The sequence below is a fragment of the Nanorana parkeri genome, unplaced genomic scaffold, assembly GCF_000935625.1.
Source record: "Nanorana parkeri isolate BGI_ZX_2015 unplaced genomic scaffold, ASM93562v1 scaffold607, whole genome shotgun sequence".
In the NCBI taxonomy this organism is placed as follows: Eukaryota; Metazoa; Chordata; class Amphibia; order Anura; family Dicroglossidae; genus Nanorana; species Nanorana parkeri.
In genome coordinates this window covers 197,440-217,257 of record NW_017306875.1, presented here as the reverse complement: position 1 = coordinate 217,257, position 19,818 = coordinate 197,440, and the positions used below count along the sequence as shown (strand labels likewise).

At 41.0% G+C, this 19,818-nt stretch overlaps 1 protein-coding gene across 1 annotated transcript in view; it reads right to left on the bottom strand.

The window, feature by feature from the left end:
* The window catches only part of ARHGAP26 (Rho GTPase activating protein 26), a 389,295-nt gene that overhangs the window by 178,073 nt on the left and 191,404 nt on the right, over positions 1 to 19,818 (bottom strand). The window contains 2 exon segments of the mRNA XM_018562857.1: positions 8,685 to 8,759; positions 18,775 to 18,840. Of these exon segments, the coding sequence (XP_018418359.1) occupies positions 8,685 to 8,759; positions 18,775 to 18,840 (141 nt within the window).

Below are 19,818 nucleotides of genomic sequence, written 5' to 3'. Positions count from 1 at the left end.
GTTTTCGGGCCTGCCAATTTTTTTATTTTCGGTTTTTTCATTTTATTTCGGTGCACCTCTAGTTATAATAATTGCTAGCATTATAAACACACACATTATAAAGGTTGATCCTGATGGACCTGTGTCTTTATTCAACCTCACATTCTATGTATATCCCTATATTTAGTGTAAATAAAAAGGTATACAGTATAAATATCCATACTATTATTCAGGTAGTTAACGGAAATCAAAGTGGCATTAAAAAGTATACATTTAAAGACATTACAATGTCCACTGCATACCTGCAAAATTTTATTTGTCCTCAAGAGGTCAGTTTTACGATTTATTTTAACCCCTTCGTGACTGACGACGTACAGTGTTGAAAAAAGGGCCTCAGTCATGAAGGGGTTAAATCACTTTACACCGAACAAAAAGAGCAAGAGCTTGGCAGACATAAGCAGGTGTAGCATCCAGTGCTGACATATAACCAGACTCTGCAGCTCCGGCTCCTAGCTGCTCTCTTGAGGTCAGCCCCACTTAGCAGTACACAAAAGCTGTCATTCTTCCTTGGTCTCTGTGACAGTTGTGATGTAACTGGTGATTAATACAGCAGCTGATTTGATGTCAAAGAACAGGCCTTCCACTGAGAGATTGCTATTTCATCTAACCAGAGCACCTGTAAAATTTCTACTATCTACAGTTTCTCAGGGCTGACTGCATGAGCATAAACTAGCCAAAAGCCTCCTATATTATTTTCTAAAACAATGTAACTGCCAATCTCTCCAAAACAATACCAGGCAACCAAGTGCATGTTTACAAAAACAAACATTCTAAACAAAGTAAAACAGAAAATACACATTTAGAGGCACATTCACACCTTTCCAGTGCTATGCATCATGGTAAAGGGGCCACTGCTGCACACACGTTCGGTTGATTAACACACTGCAGTGTAATTCATTTTAACTGGTATCCAAATGCACAGAGGCAATGCAGCACCAACAATCTAATTGTGGGTAGACAGATTAGATCTAATCACGAATTGCATCTACCTTGTATTTGACATGATATGCAATGTCCTGGACAGTGAATGAGTTCCTGGTTGGAAGCAGTGGGGGACAAAGCCCGAAGCTTAAGGTAGAAAACAGTTGATTAGGACTGGATGAGAGGCTAATAATGAGTGATGAAGTAGGTCCGTTTGACAGCATGGAGGGAGGAATTATATTTTTACAGGGTAGCTTTATAATGGGCAAAGTCATGCAAGGACCTAGTTTTACTGCACAATCGCTCAAGAGTGCAGATACTCTATGTTGTTAGAAACTTCTGGTGTCTGTACAGGTGCATTTTTTATCCACTGCTTTGTGATACTGATTTGTGAATTCTAATGGGGGGGGGGAAGACATTGGTCGCAGTTGCTAACTGTCTGCAGAGTCAATAGCTTCAGACCTCCAAACTTTGTGTGGCCTTCAGACTAGCACAACAGTGCGTAGAGAGATTCATGGAATGGGTTTCCATGGCCGAGCAGCTGCATCCAAGCCTTACATCACCAAGTGCAATGCAAAGCGTCGGATGTGTAAAGTACGCCGCCACTGGACTCTAGAGCAGTGGAGACATGTTCTCTGGAGTGATGAATCACGCTTCTCTGTCTGGCAATCCGTTGGACGTGTCTGGGTTTGGCGGTGGCCAGGAGAACGGTACTTGCCTGATTGCATTGTGCAAATGTAAAGTTTGGTGATGGCTCCTTCCTGTTCCAACATGATTGCGCACCAGTGCACAAAGCAAGGTCCATTAAGACATGGAGGTGTGCGTTTGGGGTGGAGGAACTTCACTGGCCTGCTCAGAGTCCTGACCTCAACCCGATAGAACAACTTTGGGATGAATTAGAGCGGAGACTGCGAGCCAGGCCTTCTCGTCCAACATCAGTACCTGACCTCACAAATGCGCTTCTGGAAGAAAGGTCAAACATTCCCATGGACACACTCCTAAACCTTGTGGACAGCCTTCCCAGGAGAGTTGAAGCTGTTATAGCGGGAAAGGGTGGGCCAACTCAATATTGAACCCTACGCACTAAGACTGGGATGCCATTAAAGTTCATGTGAGTGTAAAGGCCGCGTCCCAATACTTCTGGCAATATGGTGTATATTTAAATTATAGTTTAGTTTACATTTACATTAGTTAATAAAAAGGCTTAACCCATCTCTACATTAACATATACAATTCTACAGAATTCCCTCAAGTGTCAAACTCTGTAGTGTTCTAAGGGGGCCATGACTTTCTGAATGATGCCAACATCCCGTTGTTGGCAGGTATAGCGTCACAACTTTATACTACAATCAAACAAAGACCTTAACGTTTATGGCAGGTTGACCCCAGACATCAGCACCAAGATTATGCCACTGTTTTAAACTAATGATGGGCAGATATCAACTTTCTTTAATGGAAACTATGCCTTGTTTATTGAGTCTATCTTGTGCTAGGCTCCACCAAATTAATTTATCCATTTTATTGCAAATGTTTTTGGCATTTTCACATTTTCTATACATGTTTTAAAACACCCCAAAAAAACTACTTGAAAAATAAAAAAAATGGTGGCGTTGGGTGTGCTTGTTTTAATACTGGATAGCAATAATGCATGCTATACGTCACTAGGTAAGATGCAGATATGACATGTAATGTTCGTAGTCAGCCAATGGGTTAAAACAACGTGCCTTCTTTATCAAGGGATTTAAAATAAGTACTGATTGCATTGCCTGATAACAACCAGATCAAACCCATTGCTTTTAAAAACCATTTCCAGTGAAGTTTTAAATTAAAGTACAGAAAGTTTTTTTTTGTTTAGTTGATCTGTGTAAAAACATACACACACGCATACACATATATGCCAGTCGTTATGTATTGATTGTATTCATGTATTGATATTTATTTAGATTTAAATGGCAATTTGCATATTGCTGCCAATATTTTAGACATTAATATTTAATGGGAATGCCCACGGCATACTTTGTAGCATTCTACAACCTTGATGCCATAAGTGCAGCTGTGCAATACAGACAAGAAAAAAAATATGTAACCAAAAATAAAACAAACAGCCTTAACATCTACACTAGATATTGCATCTCTAGTCAGTCTCTTCACGTGGGGGAAGATAATGAACTGTGCTGCCCAGTGATCATGATCCCAAATAATGTGCTGACGCATGGACATCATATAGCCTAGCAGGAAATACTGTATAGATCATATAACCCAGCAGGAATATCTAGCAGTGTGACATTCTACACTACTACCCAAACTAAAGAACATGTATAACGGCTACTATATATTATTAACCTCTTTATGAGAAGATATTTTTTTTAGGCCTTTTATACTACATGGAACAACATTGTAGCAGTCTGTCTCTTCTATACGGGTTTACTTAAAATGCAGGTTGCACATTACAATGGGTCTGTTACTTTAGATCAGTGGTTCTCAACCTTTCTAGGGCCGGGACCCCTTGGTAACATTTGCCAAGTTGTGGTGACCCCCAACCGTAAAATTATCAACATCAAACCTGCCCCTGTTCCCTTTAACTGACAATTATAATATTTGACAACAATACTGCCACCCATTTTTTGCTCATGCAACTCAGTGACCTTCAATCTGCAATTTTACTCAAGCCCTGCATTTAGGCTATGTTCACACCATGTCCGGAGCATATCTGCAAACGCAATGCAATGCTTTTTGCCACGATTTTGCCGTGTTTCAGTTCTTTTGTTTTTTAGCCTTAACCCTTTCGCTGCCAAGGACGTACGGCATACGGATTGCAGAAAAAGAAATTGAGGACTTATGTCCTCAATTTCTTTTTCTATTTCAAAAGGGAAATGCCAGGGGTCTATTTAGACCCCAGATATTTCGCCGCAGCCCCCCCAAAGGTAAAAAAATAAAAATAAAAAATTATAAAAAAATAAAAAATGTAAAAAATTAGCTGATTTGAAAAATGTTCCGGAGGGCTTGGCAGCGAAAGGGTTAAATGGGCTTTCAAGTGCAGTTCAGTGCGTTTGACGAGTTTTGCGTATTCCAGACTAGAAAAAAATAGGACGCACAGTATTTTTTCAGTCTGGAAAATACTGCAAAGGTGTGAACTGTAGCCCAGACATCACATAAGAATACATTGTGATGTATTTTTGGTCCAGGAGCTAACTGTTCTGTTCTGGACATTGTGTGAACATTGAATTTGTACATTGTGTGAACAAGCCCTTACTGCCACCTTATTAAAAGAACTATAATGCATGTCACATGAGGCAATGTCAAGTTACAAGCAAGGGTTAGGGACTGCTGGAGCAATACAAGAGATTGCTAAAGACAGTTTCAAAGTTACAGGAAATTGCAAGAGACTGTTGAAATCATAAGACACACTAAAAGACTGCTGATACCGTATATACATGCACAAACCAACATTCCCTGTGCAGCCAACATGTTAAGCAAAACTGAGCTGCAATAATGAAGCAAGATAGTCCAGGATTAAGGAAGGTTGTGCTGGTAAACTCAATAAGTATGTATTGGGGGGGAAGACCCAGGGTGCAGCAGTGCCACACTACCTTCAGATGTATGCAACTTGTTCCATCCAATACCTAATTCAGATTATGATTTATCGATGCATACTCTAGCTACTTTGACATAATTGTAGATCTTACATGTTTGTCATCTTTTAAATGTTTAACGTTATTAGTTGTGAGATGATCTGCAATTATATTGAGGTTTTCACCACCAATATTTGGCAGCATTTATCACAGGATTTCAATAACCAACAGATCCGTAGTAGTAAAAAAAAATCATAATGGCCATGCTGAATAAAAAAAGGATGTGCTTTTAAGCAAACTTCATCTTGATCCTGACAAGCCAGTTAGTTTAGATTACCAGCCACAGTGCTGAGCCTAAATGCTTGCTGGAGGAAAGATGACCCTGAATTGTAATCCAATTAGTGAAGGTAATCACTGCTATGGAAGATAGAAACTGCCTATTGTTGAAATAATCTCGATCAGATACATCTGCCCTAGGCTTTATTAAAGCGCTGACGTTCTCTCTGATGTGATGGTATAAGACATTTTCAGAAGATGCTCAACTACACTGAAATAGGATAAAACACAGCTAGTGAATCAAAATAGAAAAGATTATCCAATGCCTCATTTTATAATTAGTGGCAAAACAAAATGCCTTTGTCAAAACAAGCTAAATAACTTAATTACATTTTAGGACTGGTACTTGATGAGTTTACTACCAAGCATAGTTGCTGTTATTAAACTTCTATTTGCCCATTAATCCTTACACAATGAAAACTGCATGTAAGACAGAGGGCCATAGAAGGCAATCAATATTTATTAATCAAAGCTTTACTCACATAGGGCACTTATCTGTGTCTCTAGACCAGGGGCGGGCAATTCCAGCCCTCCAGCTGTTGTAGAAGCATAAGTCCCATGAGGCATTGCAAGACTCATAGTTACAGGCATGACTTCCAGAAGCATGTTGGTATTTGTAGTTAAAGCACTGCTGGAGGGCTGGAGATGCCCACCCCTGCTCTAGAGACAAGTCATTAGCCATACCCTTTATTGCGCTGGATTTAAATTAGTGAAAGCCTCTATTCATTCTTTGTGGAGGAACAGAGCTGCCTTTCAGGCAATTTGGGGTTAACGCATGCTTGGACATTGACGTGCACAGGAACACAATACTGTACATTTTATGAGTGCCAATGTCTGTGCTTGCATCAACTTCCAATGAGTCTGAGTGACAGCTCAGTTCAACCATAGAGATGAAAAGAGAGCGTCACTTCTGCTTTAACTACCATTTAGGAACAGAAAAGGGTGAGAGCAGTGACTTATGTCTACAGATGCAGGCAACTGCATCCTGTGAGATAATTATAAACATGAGCAAGCATCTCATTTTACAGGGAACCCCCAACCAGTTAATGTCATGGAAAATAATGATCAAGCACCTATGAAATCTTGTCCCGATAGCTTCTGTTCTTATATGAGATAAGCAGCGAGGACAGTGCCCGATACTCTTCCCTTTCCATCCCCCTAGATAACCGCTACATTCCTCTAAAGAAAACCATTACTGTTTAGGAGACAGCCAGGCACTAAACATGCCTGAGGGTGTTTGGATTGTGCATTTAAATCCTTATATAACCTAAAAGAAAAATCACCCCTCAAACTTCAAACAAAATGGGAGATCCAAATAGAGCCAGTAAAGGGGGATTAGTGGGCATAGATCCCGCAAGAGCTCCTTTTCACAGAGCAAAGATATTTAATATAAACGTATCCAAACAAGTTATACACTCTGGGTGTGAGCCGTTAAGTTGTGCAGTGCTAGATGCTAGAATCACCATCTCTCACCAAGCAGATTATGCACACTGCAAGTGTGATTGTAGACGACGGTGGAAAAGTTGGTTTGCTAGCCTTCACAGTGCAGGGAAGTCCAAATCTGGTAGGCCCCAGTCTCTCAGGATCTCTACTTCAAAAGCCTGATTGCTAGGCCAGGGACTGAGAAGCAGGGTGAGAAACCGATTAAAGAGACAGAAGATACAGACAATCTGGGAGGGCAAGGCGAAGGTCTCTAAGCAGCCTGACAAGGTCGGAGTACCAAACCCACTTGGGTCAGTTTCGTGTGAAAAGCATCACTGGGATGCTATCTTGCTAGATCATGTGGACCAGTCAATGGAGTATCAAAGGAGGAAAAAGGACGAAGGCTAGAGGATCCCCGGATCTGCAGGCCTAGCCTGCTGAATTTGTGGCCAAACCTAGAACACACATTAGGAGGTGCAGATCCGGCACCCCCTACCTGCAACAGAGGTCTGGAATCATGAGAATGGCCTCCTCTGGTTTTTAGGACGTTGCAAAGGTCTGAGGTGAAATAGTGCATGGGCTTGTTTCCAAGGAGAATACTTTCAGACACAAGATCCTCAGGAAAAAAAGCAAGGTCGATTGGCTCCTGAACTGGAGAGTCCTAATGTGTAAGTGGAGAGTCTGGTCCAGGGGAAGGAACCTTGAACAGGGCCGTGTCTATGACCAGGCTCAGATAGTTATGAGATAGTTCCAGCAGCAGTTCAGAAGATTCAGGATCATCTCTAATTTCTCTAGGGTCTGCACAGGCCGAGATGACTGGTTCTTTAGGAGAAGGTAGCCCAAATATCCCACTAAGGAAGTGCTCTGAGATTGAAACACAGCAAGAATAAAGGTTTGCACGTTGGTAAGACCTGAGGAGCAGAGGACAGACCCTAAGGAAGGTCTGCATTCAGAAAGGTTGTACACCCACAGCAGAAAATGCAGATAGCATTGAAGTGCTTGGAAAATGAGGACATGAGAATAGGCATCCCTGAATTTCACAGATACTAGATTTCTTGGATGGAGGGAAGTAATGAAGGATTCCATGCAGAATTTTTGTACCTGGAAGAAAGGAGTTAAGAACCATTAGCTCCAGTATGAGGCGGGTGGATGTGAAGACTACATCACAAAGCTCTAAAAACGTAGGAGATAAGTCCAAGGACTAAACTTCTCCATGTACAGCACAGTGATAGGATCATAAACCAGAGGAGCCTGCAGAGCCGCTTACTCTTGCACTCAAGATATGCCATACTAACAGTATAGATATATAAGCGAGACCTCACTGTTGAGATGAACTCATGACCCAGCTGCAGAGCAAGAGGGGATAGTGGCCGGTTGAGACTAGGTAACCATCGAACAGTATGCAAGTTAAATAATACTAGAAAGGGAACTGACAGACCAACTACAGGGCATGAGGAGTAATTGACCATTTTTTACTAGGTTTGGAGTTTAAGGGTACATCACCATAGGGTGCTGTGCAAACAGTAAATAAATGAGACAAGGGATACTCTTAGAACTGTCTAGCATGAAGGGTTAAACCCAACTGGCACTAGGTCACCACAGGCTGCTGTGCAAATAGAAACCAACGAGACAGTATTAATGGTTGTACATGACTGTCACCATAGGTCACTGTACAAACAGTGTACTGTGAGATAAATACAAAAATTACTTACAAACCGCTGCAGATCAATGGCCACCTGTGACTAGGTCTCCATAAGCCATTATAAAGATAGTATACAGCGAGATGTCTAAAAATGTTGCAGCTCCATCAGTTACCCACAGCAAGGGGGAAAAAAAGAAAAGACATAGGAAGAAGAGGGAGGAGTGGCTTCTGGGGAGAAGAGACAAGCCCACAGGTACTCACAGTTGGTGGACCAATTTCCTGAAGGAGGCAGTATAACCCAGTAGTCTAAGAATACTGTCCTCTTTCCTGTCATATACAATTAAGGAATATGCGCTTACCAGGGTTCATTGCAGAGGTTTGTAACTATACTGTATTGCCATACAGTTATTTCATTTGTTTGATGTTTTTAGAATTATTACTGCAAGGTGAATAATTTGATTTGAGTGATGCAAAATTATATTTTTATACATTGTAATGTCATGTGTCTATTTACACAATTGTTTTTTCTATATATATTTTGTAAGTGCAATTTGTTATGGTTTTTTTGCTGCCACAAAGTCATGTAGTTCTGTTTTACACTGTAATGCTTGGAAATAGTGTTAGGTTGGGATATCAGGACATTGGGGATAGAGTTGGATTAGGTTGTTTTGTTCTTATTTGTTAAAAAGAAAAAAGCTTGGTTTTACAGCTGAATAAAAAATGAACATATATATGCTGGCAGCTACACTTACCCATTAAAATACCCAGAAGTTTTTGAACTCTAGAGTTGACACCAACAATTCGATAAAGTCCCTGTTCAGTGATTCCTGCAAAAAACAAAAGTTGTTACCGATGTAGTTGAATAAAAAGGAAGGTTTTCTGGTTTTTTTTTTTAACCACTAATAAATTGATTGTTTTAATTTATGCAAATATGAAACAGCTTACCATAAATAATGTTATTAGTGTGCCAATCTTTTAAAAACCTTATTTCTATGTATAGCCTGTAAGAAGACACAGTATGTGCCCTTTGTAACATGTAGTGATTAAACTTATATAAGATTATTGAGGCACCAAGAGCGTTGCCGCTTGTTAAGTAGAGGCTACAAATGTACATAAGGACATAATGACAATACAAAAGGGTAGGTGATAATGTAAGGATTTCATTTAGGGTTATGTTAGGTTGGTGTTAAAGGATAACTATGGGGTAACCTTTTTATCCCATAGTTCTCTTTAGGGTCATGGGAGGACATATACTAACATCCTCCAAAGCTCAGTATATAGCGGGCTATTGCTACAGTATATGCTGAGAGCGCCACAGCCGGGACGGATCCCAACAATACTGTTGAGATCCACCCCACTGGCTGATTGACAGAGGGCTCTGCCTATCTAGAGGCAGAGCCTGCTGTGCCCGCCCTGTCCGTTCCTCCAGTCAGCGCAGGAGGATCAGAGAGGGGAGGTGGGGAATCCTTGTGGGAAGCGGGAGGTGATCAGGAAGTGTTCGAGCAACGGTATGTGTTCACTCACTTCCCGATCAATACAGCCGACGAGTGACAGTTTCAATGTGGCACGTCGGCTCTAACTATGAGGATGAGTGTAAATCACTCACCTCATAGTTCTTTCAACCTCTCTTTCGGGATTAGGGCTGCGGACATTAACTGTTAAGAGGTTGTTTTAGTGGTTAAAGTCAAATTTAATATGGGGGGGGCAGCATTTACAACAATGTGCAAGTACGCTCTCCCTCAGGATTGGGAGGCCTGAGCTGATGTAATAGGGCTGTTCACTGCCCTACATTGCACAAGTACTGCAGTAAGTGTACAGATAACAAACATTTGCTGGCAGACAAGTTAGGTTTTTTTGGGGGCAGAGGAGGGTTCCAAAGTCTCTTCTGCCAAAAAAAACCTCTACCTGCTGGCAAAATGTTGTTTACCAAGTTTATCTCTATTTTTTTTTTTCAAGGTCTGAAATGTTCAAGTCATATTTTTGGTCAGGACCTGTGCCAACAGTTCCCTCAACAGTAGGTTATCTAGATACCCCACAAATCAGGATTTCCTTAGAGAGTGTAACAAGGCAAGCACACAGGGCTAGACGCTTGGTGAATATGCAGGGTATATGCAGGGTTTGTAAGACAGACCAAATGACGTGGCCATGAACTGAAAGTGCTGTAGACCCACAGCAAAGGGAAGGAATTACTGATGTGATTGAAAAAGAGGGACATGGAAGTACATGACCCTAATATGTCTATAAGTCAGAAAATCTCCTTGATGAAGGGAGGCCATGGGTCTAAATTAAGACACGCAGGGCCTTGGGATACAAGATGGCATGGATCCCCCTTTCAGCTTTGAAACTGTGAAAACTCTAGAATAGAATCCTTGAAACCTTCCCAGTAATAACTCCAGTAAATTGCTCAAGAAGACTGCAAGGGCTACATGGAGATCTGCCAATCTGATTGGTGACACAGGAAGATTGAAAGACATCAACTGAGGAGGGGTTTTGAGAGTAAAACTCTAGTTTGTAGTTCATTAAAACCACCCCATACTCAGGCATCAGGGATGCTGATCCCTTTATGCAGACAAAGACTTGTCTGCAGGTAGAACAGATTTGGATCCTGGGTTGGGTTGAACCTTGGAGGCTAAAACCTGCGAATAGCAAAATTAACCGTCTTGGTCTCAGAGGGTGAGACTAGGGAAGGCCTAGGCTTCTTTTGCTGGGGTAGACGAGTACTCTTACTCCCAGTGGCATTCTAGATGAGGGTGTCCAAGGCAGGCCTGAAGAGGCATTTTCCCTCAAAGGGCATGTGCAGTAAACACTTTAACTGATTGGAGACTCCTACAGGAAATAAGACCGGAGACATCCTCTAACCCAGTATTGAAATGCTATCAGAATGAACTATAATCATTACGCAAATAGAGGATTATTGTGGAAATAAGATGGATCCCTTGTCATTAAGCTATTCTCCTAACGTTTGACAATCTAACATCTTGGCCATGGCAAGTTACAATGCAGAGCCTGCTACTGAAAAACAAGGCTTAAGAGAGTCCACTAAAGGTTTGCCTATGGGATCATTAAATACTGGTCTATCATGTACAAGAATCATCACTGCTTTGTTAAGATGGGGCACCACCAAATGCAGGCGAAGCTATGCTTATGCTGTTTGCAGTCAATATCAGCAACTAAAAATAAACTTTTAAATTAAACCCTGCATACCTGCAGTGAACTCCTCCCAGGTAAAAGCCAGGAAGGGGGGCACACCCAATGGAGCCAAGGAGGACTCAGAAAAATGCAAGCACTGTTAGTGAATTGCAAGCCAGAGGCCCCAAACACAGCGGGATTGCTTCCTTTGTATTTGGTATCTGACATGTTGCACAACAAGCAGGAACATCTAGCTGTAATTTAGGGTACCCCGAGTACTCAAACTGACTGTTGGAAGAAGGAGAGATTCAAAGGGTCAGAGATGACCAGCTCATCATAGGCAGCCACACCTGACAGAGGTGGAACTGCATATCTTTTGTGATTCGGAGCAGTGGCGGAAAGGCCCTACTTCATGCTAAATGGCAGGAAGAGAGTGTGCACACATGACACTCCAACTAGTGAAGCAGCATTCAGTTCCTCATAGTAGCAGCCCTTTCCATGGGATCAGCAAAAAAAAAAAGGGAGGATAATTATGGTGCTCAGCTCACATGGCCATTCAATAATGAGTCTTCAAAGACTGGGTAACACCATAGAATCTGTCATGACTCTGGACCTGGAAAGCACACAGAGGTCTGGAAAGCTACACAAGCAGAGCCAGTAACTGGAGATCCAATTCCAGGCAGGCTCCACAATCGTCAAGTGGGGTCTGGATACATCCATAAGGTTTCCCAGCTGTGCAGTCATAACAGCAGGATTTAGGATTTTCTACAACTTCTTGGCTTCGGCTTTGCTTTCTAGCTATGATTAAAGCCTTTATAACTGAAATACATAAGGGGGATTGCTGTGCTGTTATGTGTTTATATGGAGATGTTTATTTGACCTCTAATAAAGTTCAGAGAAGATTCATGATAAGTGCAGGACTTTTGCATGTATTACTGCATAGGCTTTCCACACCTGCCTGGCACATGTATATATTTATTCCTTATAGCAAACTTCCTGTGAGGGAATAATTACATCACTTTCCTGAGACAGTAGTAACACCTGCATAACCGTCCACTAATGTTCAGGGACAGACTCTACAAAGGTGGCATATAGATAATATATACGAGATAAAATATAATACATATTTTCAAGTGTGCATACATGCACAATGCTTACCTTGCAATTTCAGTGTTTTTATTAATAAATTATGAATTCATTTTTTTAGTTCTGCTTTATAGTGTATCTCTAGGCAATACCTACTTTATTTTAGTTTTAGGGAAAGGTTTGCCCCCTCGTCAAGTTTTTATTGCTGCCTGTGTCTCCATTGGCGACATTCATCCCTATATTTTTACTGGTGACCACTGTCATTGGTAAAGAAAGTGAGGGAAATCCAAAATGTTAAAGTTGTCCCCGGGACAAGAGTTAAGGGTAAAGTTTCCAAAGAGAACTGTTCCGAGGACAACTCTTTAAAAGGGGAATTACTCTAGCTTCCTTTTGTGTCTGTGGGGAAAGGAAGTGAAGGGACATTTCCCCAATGGCAAACAGAAAGCAGTTTAACCCTCCCTTTTACAGAAAATGAGAAAGTAATGACAATGATATCACCAAGTAAACAGAAATGTAGAAATTTCTTTGGTCTATAAAGTGGTTATAGGTGTTAGAGATTAAGTGGTTAAATACATCTACAGTACCATGCACTTGACATTAGCATGACAATGAACAAGCTAAATAAAAAAACGCAACACTGCTGAACATATAGTAGAATAATTAAAAAACATACACAGTATGATAACTGAATCATTGAATCAGGCATTTATAGACACTTATATACACCTTAACAGTTTGAGGGTTCTCCTGGCTGCCTGAAAGGAGATTTTTACCAACAAATACCTACGTAGCATCTAACAGAAGTCAATTGTGGGTAAGCCTTACCATAGGGAATCAGAACTTAAAGTAAAAGCTTGGTAACAGCTGAATCCTTCTGATGTAGTATATGTAAATTACAAGAACAATAGCAACTACTTATTTTAATATTCACAAATTGCTTTACAAAAGGTCAAACTTTAAAAGTCTTAATTGCTGTCATGTTCTGACTATGGCTGTCAGCTGCAGCAGAATAATGAAACTATTCGCTGTCATTTATTACACATCATTGTTACAGTGTCAAGTCAAATTCATTCTTCAGATTTTTCTTTGACATTTAACCAGTATAGACAGATTATAATGGTTGTATCTCCTTCAAAGTCATCTATCATTCATGGAATTACTAACAAGTAATAAAACAATATCTGAGAATGGCAACAATGGCAGGACACATAGGAGAGCATATATATATGAGGTGTAATATATATTTCTTCTAATGGGCACATTCACATACACTCCGCACATTCACATACACTCCACAAGCACTGTGTATGCCAGGTAAAATGGGATAATTTTAATGATAATGACCATTATAGGTACTATAATGGAATAATATGGTATAGCTATATTTGTCAACTAATCGCTGATCTGGCTTATTTAAAAAAAAACATTAGAATATAGTGTCCAGTGCAACTGCTCATATTAGAGTTTTTACTTCCTGATGAGAATAATCTGGTCTAATGAGAATAAAAACAGTAATTTGACTGTAAAATTTACACTTAGTTAGTTTTACCATCATTAAAGGCTTGTTTGTCATCATGTATGTCAAAAAGTGACAGCATGGAGGCCAAGGCTGGAGAACAGTAGATTCCATAGCAAAATACAGATGGAACCCTTTGCCTGCCCAGATGACCTCTGTCTACTACATGCCATCATTGATCTAATAATTCTTGCATAAATGAAAAGTAGCAGAGCTATTAGCAATAGATTCACCCCCACAGTATTTATCACCTCCACAGTAGTATACACCCCTACTGTACCTTTCCCAGCACTAACACTAATGTACAAATCATCCACAACAAAGCTGATAGAAGCTGGGCACCCCATAGCATATTTAATAAGTCTTGGCAGTGTCAAGGCATCATGACATGAGGTATAATGTTGCTCAATAACCATCCTGTTCTGCTGCTGCTAAATGACTCATCTGAGATCACCATGGACAGGATCACAGTTGTTCCACTGGAATGAGCCGACTGTGGTACACCACAGTATACCAGGATGGGTAAAGTACTTATCTAAAACTCTGAGTAGCATTTTCTGTTGGCTCTGTCTCTGATATTGTTGCAATATGCTCTCAACTGATAAAGGCCAACTATATACTATAATTAAGGGCTTAATGTCTCTGGCCAGCTCCGCAAAGTGGGGATTCTACAGTTCAAATATCTGCAAGCAAGTGTATGATTTTACATGAAATCTATGAATGTAAAATCTATGAATAGAATGTCATTACACTTATATTTAAAAGCATTCTATGTCACTTTGGAATGATTGTTAAGGGCATCCAAATTCTATAACCTTGGTTGTTGATGGACATTTGCATTTATATGATCAGCATATCTGATGGCCTGCAGCCTGCTGTAGACAACTTTGCTAATAGGAGACATTCATGCTCCAGGGTCAATACAGCTTCAAAGCTAGTCAACACTATTGTTTTGGGCCTGGTTTCCTGAAGTTTGCAGAAGCCTTTTTTAGCCATGCTTTGAAAACATTGTCAGCTTGTATTTTATTCACTCCGTGGGATATTTGTATGTCTTCTTGGATCGTCTACATGAAAAGTTCAAAGCCCTGGCATGAACTGATCTCGCCGTCAGACCTCCTATGAGGATGCGTTTAACATTGTACAGCAACTAAGTTATATGGGGCTGTCTCCTTAACCAAACTTCCCAACCCTACTCTTGACCCAACAGCCTTTGCCCCTTTCCCTGTACCTTCTTTTTTTCTCTTCATGTACTACGCTCAGGATACAGCAGCCATGCTGTATACCCACAGCCAATAAATATTCCAAACTCTAGTTTCATTAACAGCATTTATTCATTGATGTCACATCAGTCACTATCAAATATTACATAAATCCAAAGGTTCACCCTTGGCATAATTAGCTGTACCTTTAATGTTGTTTTAACAATTGTACCAGTTGTATTTGATCATAGTTAAAGGAGAACTATGGGGTTAAGTCTTTTCCCCATAGTTTTCCTTAGGGTAACGGGAGGACACAAACTAGCGTCCTCCCGTCACCCTAAGCTCAGTATACCGCGAGCTGTAGCTCGCGGTATACTGAGAGGCCGCAGTATACTGTGAGCAGCTGCTCGCGGTATACGGAGACGCTGAAGCGGATCCCGACAATGGTGCCGGGATCCGCCCAGCTGCGTGACTGACAGCTGGCTTTGCCTATCAGAGGCAGAGCCAGCTGTACCCCCCGTTCCGCCAGTCAGCGCTGGCGGATCGGAGCGGGGAATCCAGCCCCTCCCCTGTCACGGCAGTTTCCCTTTAAAAATGAGACCAGAAAACATTACTTCTTCCCTCTGAACCATAAAAACCTACACCTAATAATGGAACAGGGGAACTATCCTTCCTTCAGCCTGCAGCCTTTACAACTGTCCTTATGGACAACCTACATTATGGGTTGTGTCCTGAATTCTGGAAAATCTCTGTGAGCAATAACAAGCATTGATAATATCATTAGTACATGTGATTACCTCCTAGGGGTATCCCTAACACGGCTGGATCAGCACAGGAGCATATCATTACCTTGTCAGTTAGGGGATGCATTAAACCTATTAGGACAGATTATGTGTCAGCAAATCAACTCTGATATTTTAGTTAAATATTTCTTGTATACCACATTTTTTGCATTTGATATTACATATAACTAATTGGCTATAGTAGTTAAAGGAGAACTATGGGGTTAAGGCTTTTCCCCATGGTTCTCCTTAGGGTAACGGGAGGACACAAACTAGCGTCCTCCCGTCACCCTAAGCTCAGTATACCGCGAGCTGTAGCTCGCGGTATACTGAGACGCCGCAGTATACTGTGAGCAGCTGTTTGCGGTATACCGAGACGCTGAAGCGGATCGCGACAATTGTGCTGGGATCCGCCCAGCTGCGTGACTGACAGCTGGCTTTGCCTATCTAGAGGCAGAGCCAGCTGTACCTGCCCGTTCCGCCAGTCAGCGCTGGCGGATCGGAGTGGGGAATCCAGCCCCTCCCCTGTCACGGCAGAGAGCCGTGACAGGATCGAGAGGTGAGCGAATGCCGGTATATGTGTTCGCTCACCTCCCGATCTACTGAGCCGACCTGTGACAGTCTTTGTCACAGGTCGGCTAGAACTATGAGGTGAGTGAAAAGATCTCACCTCATAGTTCTCCTTTAAGGTAATTGAATCCATTTTTAAGAGTTAACTCCTGAGTTTAGAGTCACTCTAAGGAGATAAAACATCCACTTCTCATCTTACTCGATGACATGAAAATGAATAGGTTTTCACTTTCATTTATAACTTTTAATACAGAAGTATGGATAATACCAGAGATTAGCCATAGATATTGGACTGCTGAAAGATTACCTCAGGAACCAAAAATGATTCATATAAGAACAAAGACATTTAGATAATCGGCATGCTCCACTATCCTCTGAAAACTGATTCACAGTCGACCACTTGTCAGGGGGCAATAGAGCAGCTGCTGCCTGGTGTTCAGGATGTGATATTGCCACACCTCCTGCTCGCCGCTGCCAGACCCGCATCCACGCCGCACCTCCTCCGTGCCTCACGCTCACTGCCCGGCCTTATTCACGATCGGCACAGGGACGCGGGGAGAAGGAGGAGCAGGTGTGGGGAGATGACAGCCGCCGATACAGGCCTGATCTCAGAAGCAGGTTGCTGGAAGAATGCTCAGGTAAGCCTGCACTTTCCCACACATGGTGCTCTATAATGTATTGCTGGGATTTGTATTCCTCTATAGCTGATGGTACATTGTGCTGTATGTTATACAGAGCAATGTACCATCAGCTATAGAGGAATACAAATCCCAGCAATACATTGTACACTGTATGTATAATGTATTGCTGGGATTTGTTGTATTCCTCTATAGCTGATGGTATTCTGCATTGTGCTGTATAAATGTACTATTGCTGGGATTTGTAGTCCTTTATAGCTGATGGTATTCTGCATTGCGCTGTATAGAGGACTACAAATCCCAGCAATAATACATTATACAGCGCAATACCACCAGCTATAGAGGACTACAATAATTCCCAGCAATAATACATTATACAGTGGTGCAATGCCTAATACCACTAGCTATAAGGTACTATTGCTGGTATTTGTTGTATTCCTCTATAGCTGATGGTATCCTGCATTGTGCTGTATAATGTACTATTGCTGGGATTTTTAGTCCTCTATAGCCGGTGCCATTCTGCATTCATTGCTGTATAATTTTACACTTTCCATTTCACTATGTTGCACACCACACTTTTTTTTTTTCTTCTTTTTTTACTTCCACCGCTCCAAGCATGCTCCTGTGATGGACTACAATCTCAATACAAACTAGTAGTTTTGGAGCCATTTTTTAAAATGTATTTTATTTTTTTTATCCGATTAATCGAACGTTATAATCGGCTAACTCATCGATTTTGAAAATAATCGTTAGCTGCAGCTCTAATTATCATATATTTTTTTTAATAGTTTTAAAGTCACAAACTGCTTTGTTCTATTTACATTATTGGTTTTAAATATGCAGAGTAAACAGTGTGTTTAGTTCATGAATATGCATTCAGGTGCTTCACTTGTGTACTATGAACTATACTATTTCATAAAATTCAAGGCAACAAGCAGCATTATTTAGAGAGCCCATCTCTTCTGCAATAATCATGGCCTTTGCCTTAAAGCAGGGGTAGGCAACCTTGGCTCCCCAGCTGTGCCGAAACTACAAATCCCATAAGGCATTGCAAGCCACAGGCATGACTCCCAGAGGCAGAAACATAATGGGATTTGTAGTTTCAGCACAGCTGGAGAGCAAAGGTTGCCTAACCCCTGCTTTAAAGTATATGTCAAGCCTAGAGCTCTGGATAGCATGGGAAAAGTTTACAACTTGTCAGGATTGTACTTCCTGCCCTGCGGACTATGGCTTTGTCAGACAACTAGGAAAAAATCTGCAACAGGGACACGGACTGAAATACAAATCTGACAGGTGTCCTTGCCTTCCTCTACTCTTATAATTAAAATAATTTGTATTCTGTTAATGTTGCTATTGGAGAGTTACTCCAACTTCCTGTCTGGTAAAATATTGTCAGCAGGACTGGAAGGATAAATATCTATAATGGAGCCCTGGATAGCAGTAGAAACCTAACAGGGGTCCTTAATACACAAGTTCAATGGACAAAATAAACAAACATCTGTGACTGGCTTATGCAGTATACTGCAGGTGCCCTCTAATATCTATAGTTAACCTCCTACAGTCTAGTTGTAACCAAATAATGTCTTGACTGTCATAATTTGCCTGACAGTGGCCTATGTGTGTTATTGTTATTGTTGATCAATATAAAAAAAAAATACAGCTAGGAACTGATCATTCTAATAGGATTCTTTTCAACTAAAAAATATAAGGCACAGTAAGTGTAACAGAGTGTAGTCAGATTGAAATAAAATCTAATTTGGTCAGAACTTGGAAATGTTTGCAGACATCATTTATTGATGATTTGTCATAACTATTTCCTAAGCACGTGAGAAACACCATGTTACTCACAGCTGTGCAGCCTTTATTGCGATAATCAAATTGACCTAAGCTTCATGCCATATGCTGCACCCACTCGTCCTTACCTCTTGTTTCCACTGCTTGGATACACTTCCGGATAATGCTGAAGCCAACGTTGTCCAGCTGGGCAGCTAGTGAAGAAAATATATACAGCTTAGTATGAGTCACTCACAAAGGCCTGAAAAATGTTATAGTCAATTTATATTTATGAAAATGATTGACATGTTATAGCTAAATTAAATTTTTTATGGAATCTAGGCAAAAAAGTACAAAGACCAGTGTTAGTGTAAAAAAAAAAGTCATTAAGTTATGAATAAGCGATTTGCAAATTAAATTGTGGTTTGTTTTTTTCAATTTTGTAACTTTTCTTGTTACGCAACACTGAAACAAGTAAATCACAAAATTAATGAACAGGAAAAAAATGGTAAGAAAATTTTAAAAATAACAAAATAGAAAACAAAATTAGAAGATAAATAATAGCCAAGTAGGAAGGATGTAATGAGCTGATTAGACATAACTTGGAGTTAAGGTGTTGTAAAAGAATTGTTATTAAAACAAGTTAATAAAGTACGAATAGAAGAAAAAAAAAAAACTATCTGCAAAGGTAATTTTTAGGGAGGCACCGATACTGATACTAGTATCGGTACCGATTTCGAGTATTTGGGCGTGTACTAGTACTCTGCCAAATGCTCCGATACTTAACCCCGATACGGGAACTTCCGGTCAGAGGGATATCTCCCTCTGACCGGCAGTGCCGCGAGGTAGAATGGAGCCGCCTCACGGCTTCCTGATTGGCTGGGAAGCCGGCTTCACTTCTTGCTAGGCTGCCTGGCTTCCTGATTGGTCAGGAAGTCAGGCTGCCTAGCAACAAGCGAAGCTGACTTCCTAGCCAATCAGGAAGCCTGGTGGCTCACAGTGTCACGAGGGTAGTGAAGCCGGTGTTCTTTCGATAGAACACTGGCATCGCAGGCAATCAGGGAGTCGGGCCTCACCTGCCGTCCAGCTTCCTGATAATCTGAGCCCACGGATGCCGGTATTCGGTATCGGCGAGCACAGAAGAAAACAAATACTGGCTTTTCGGTATCGAGTACCAGTACCAATATCAGTGT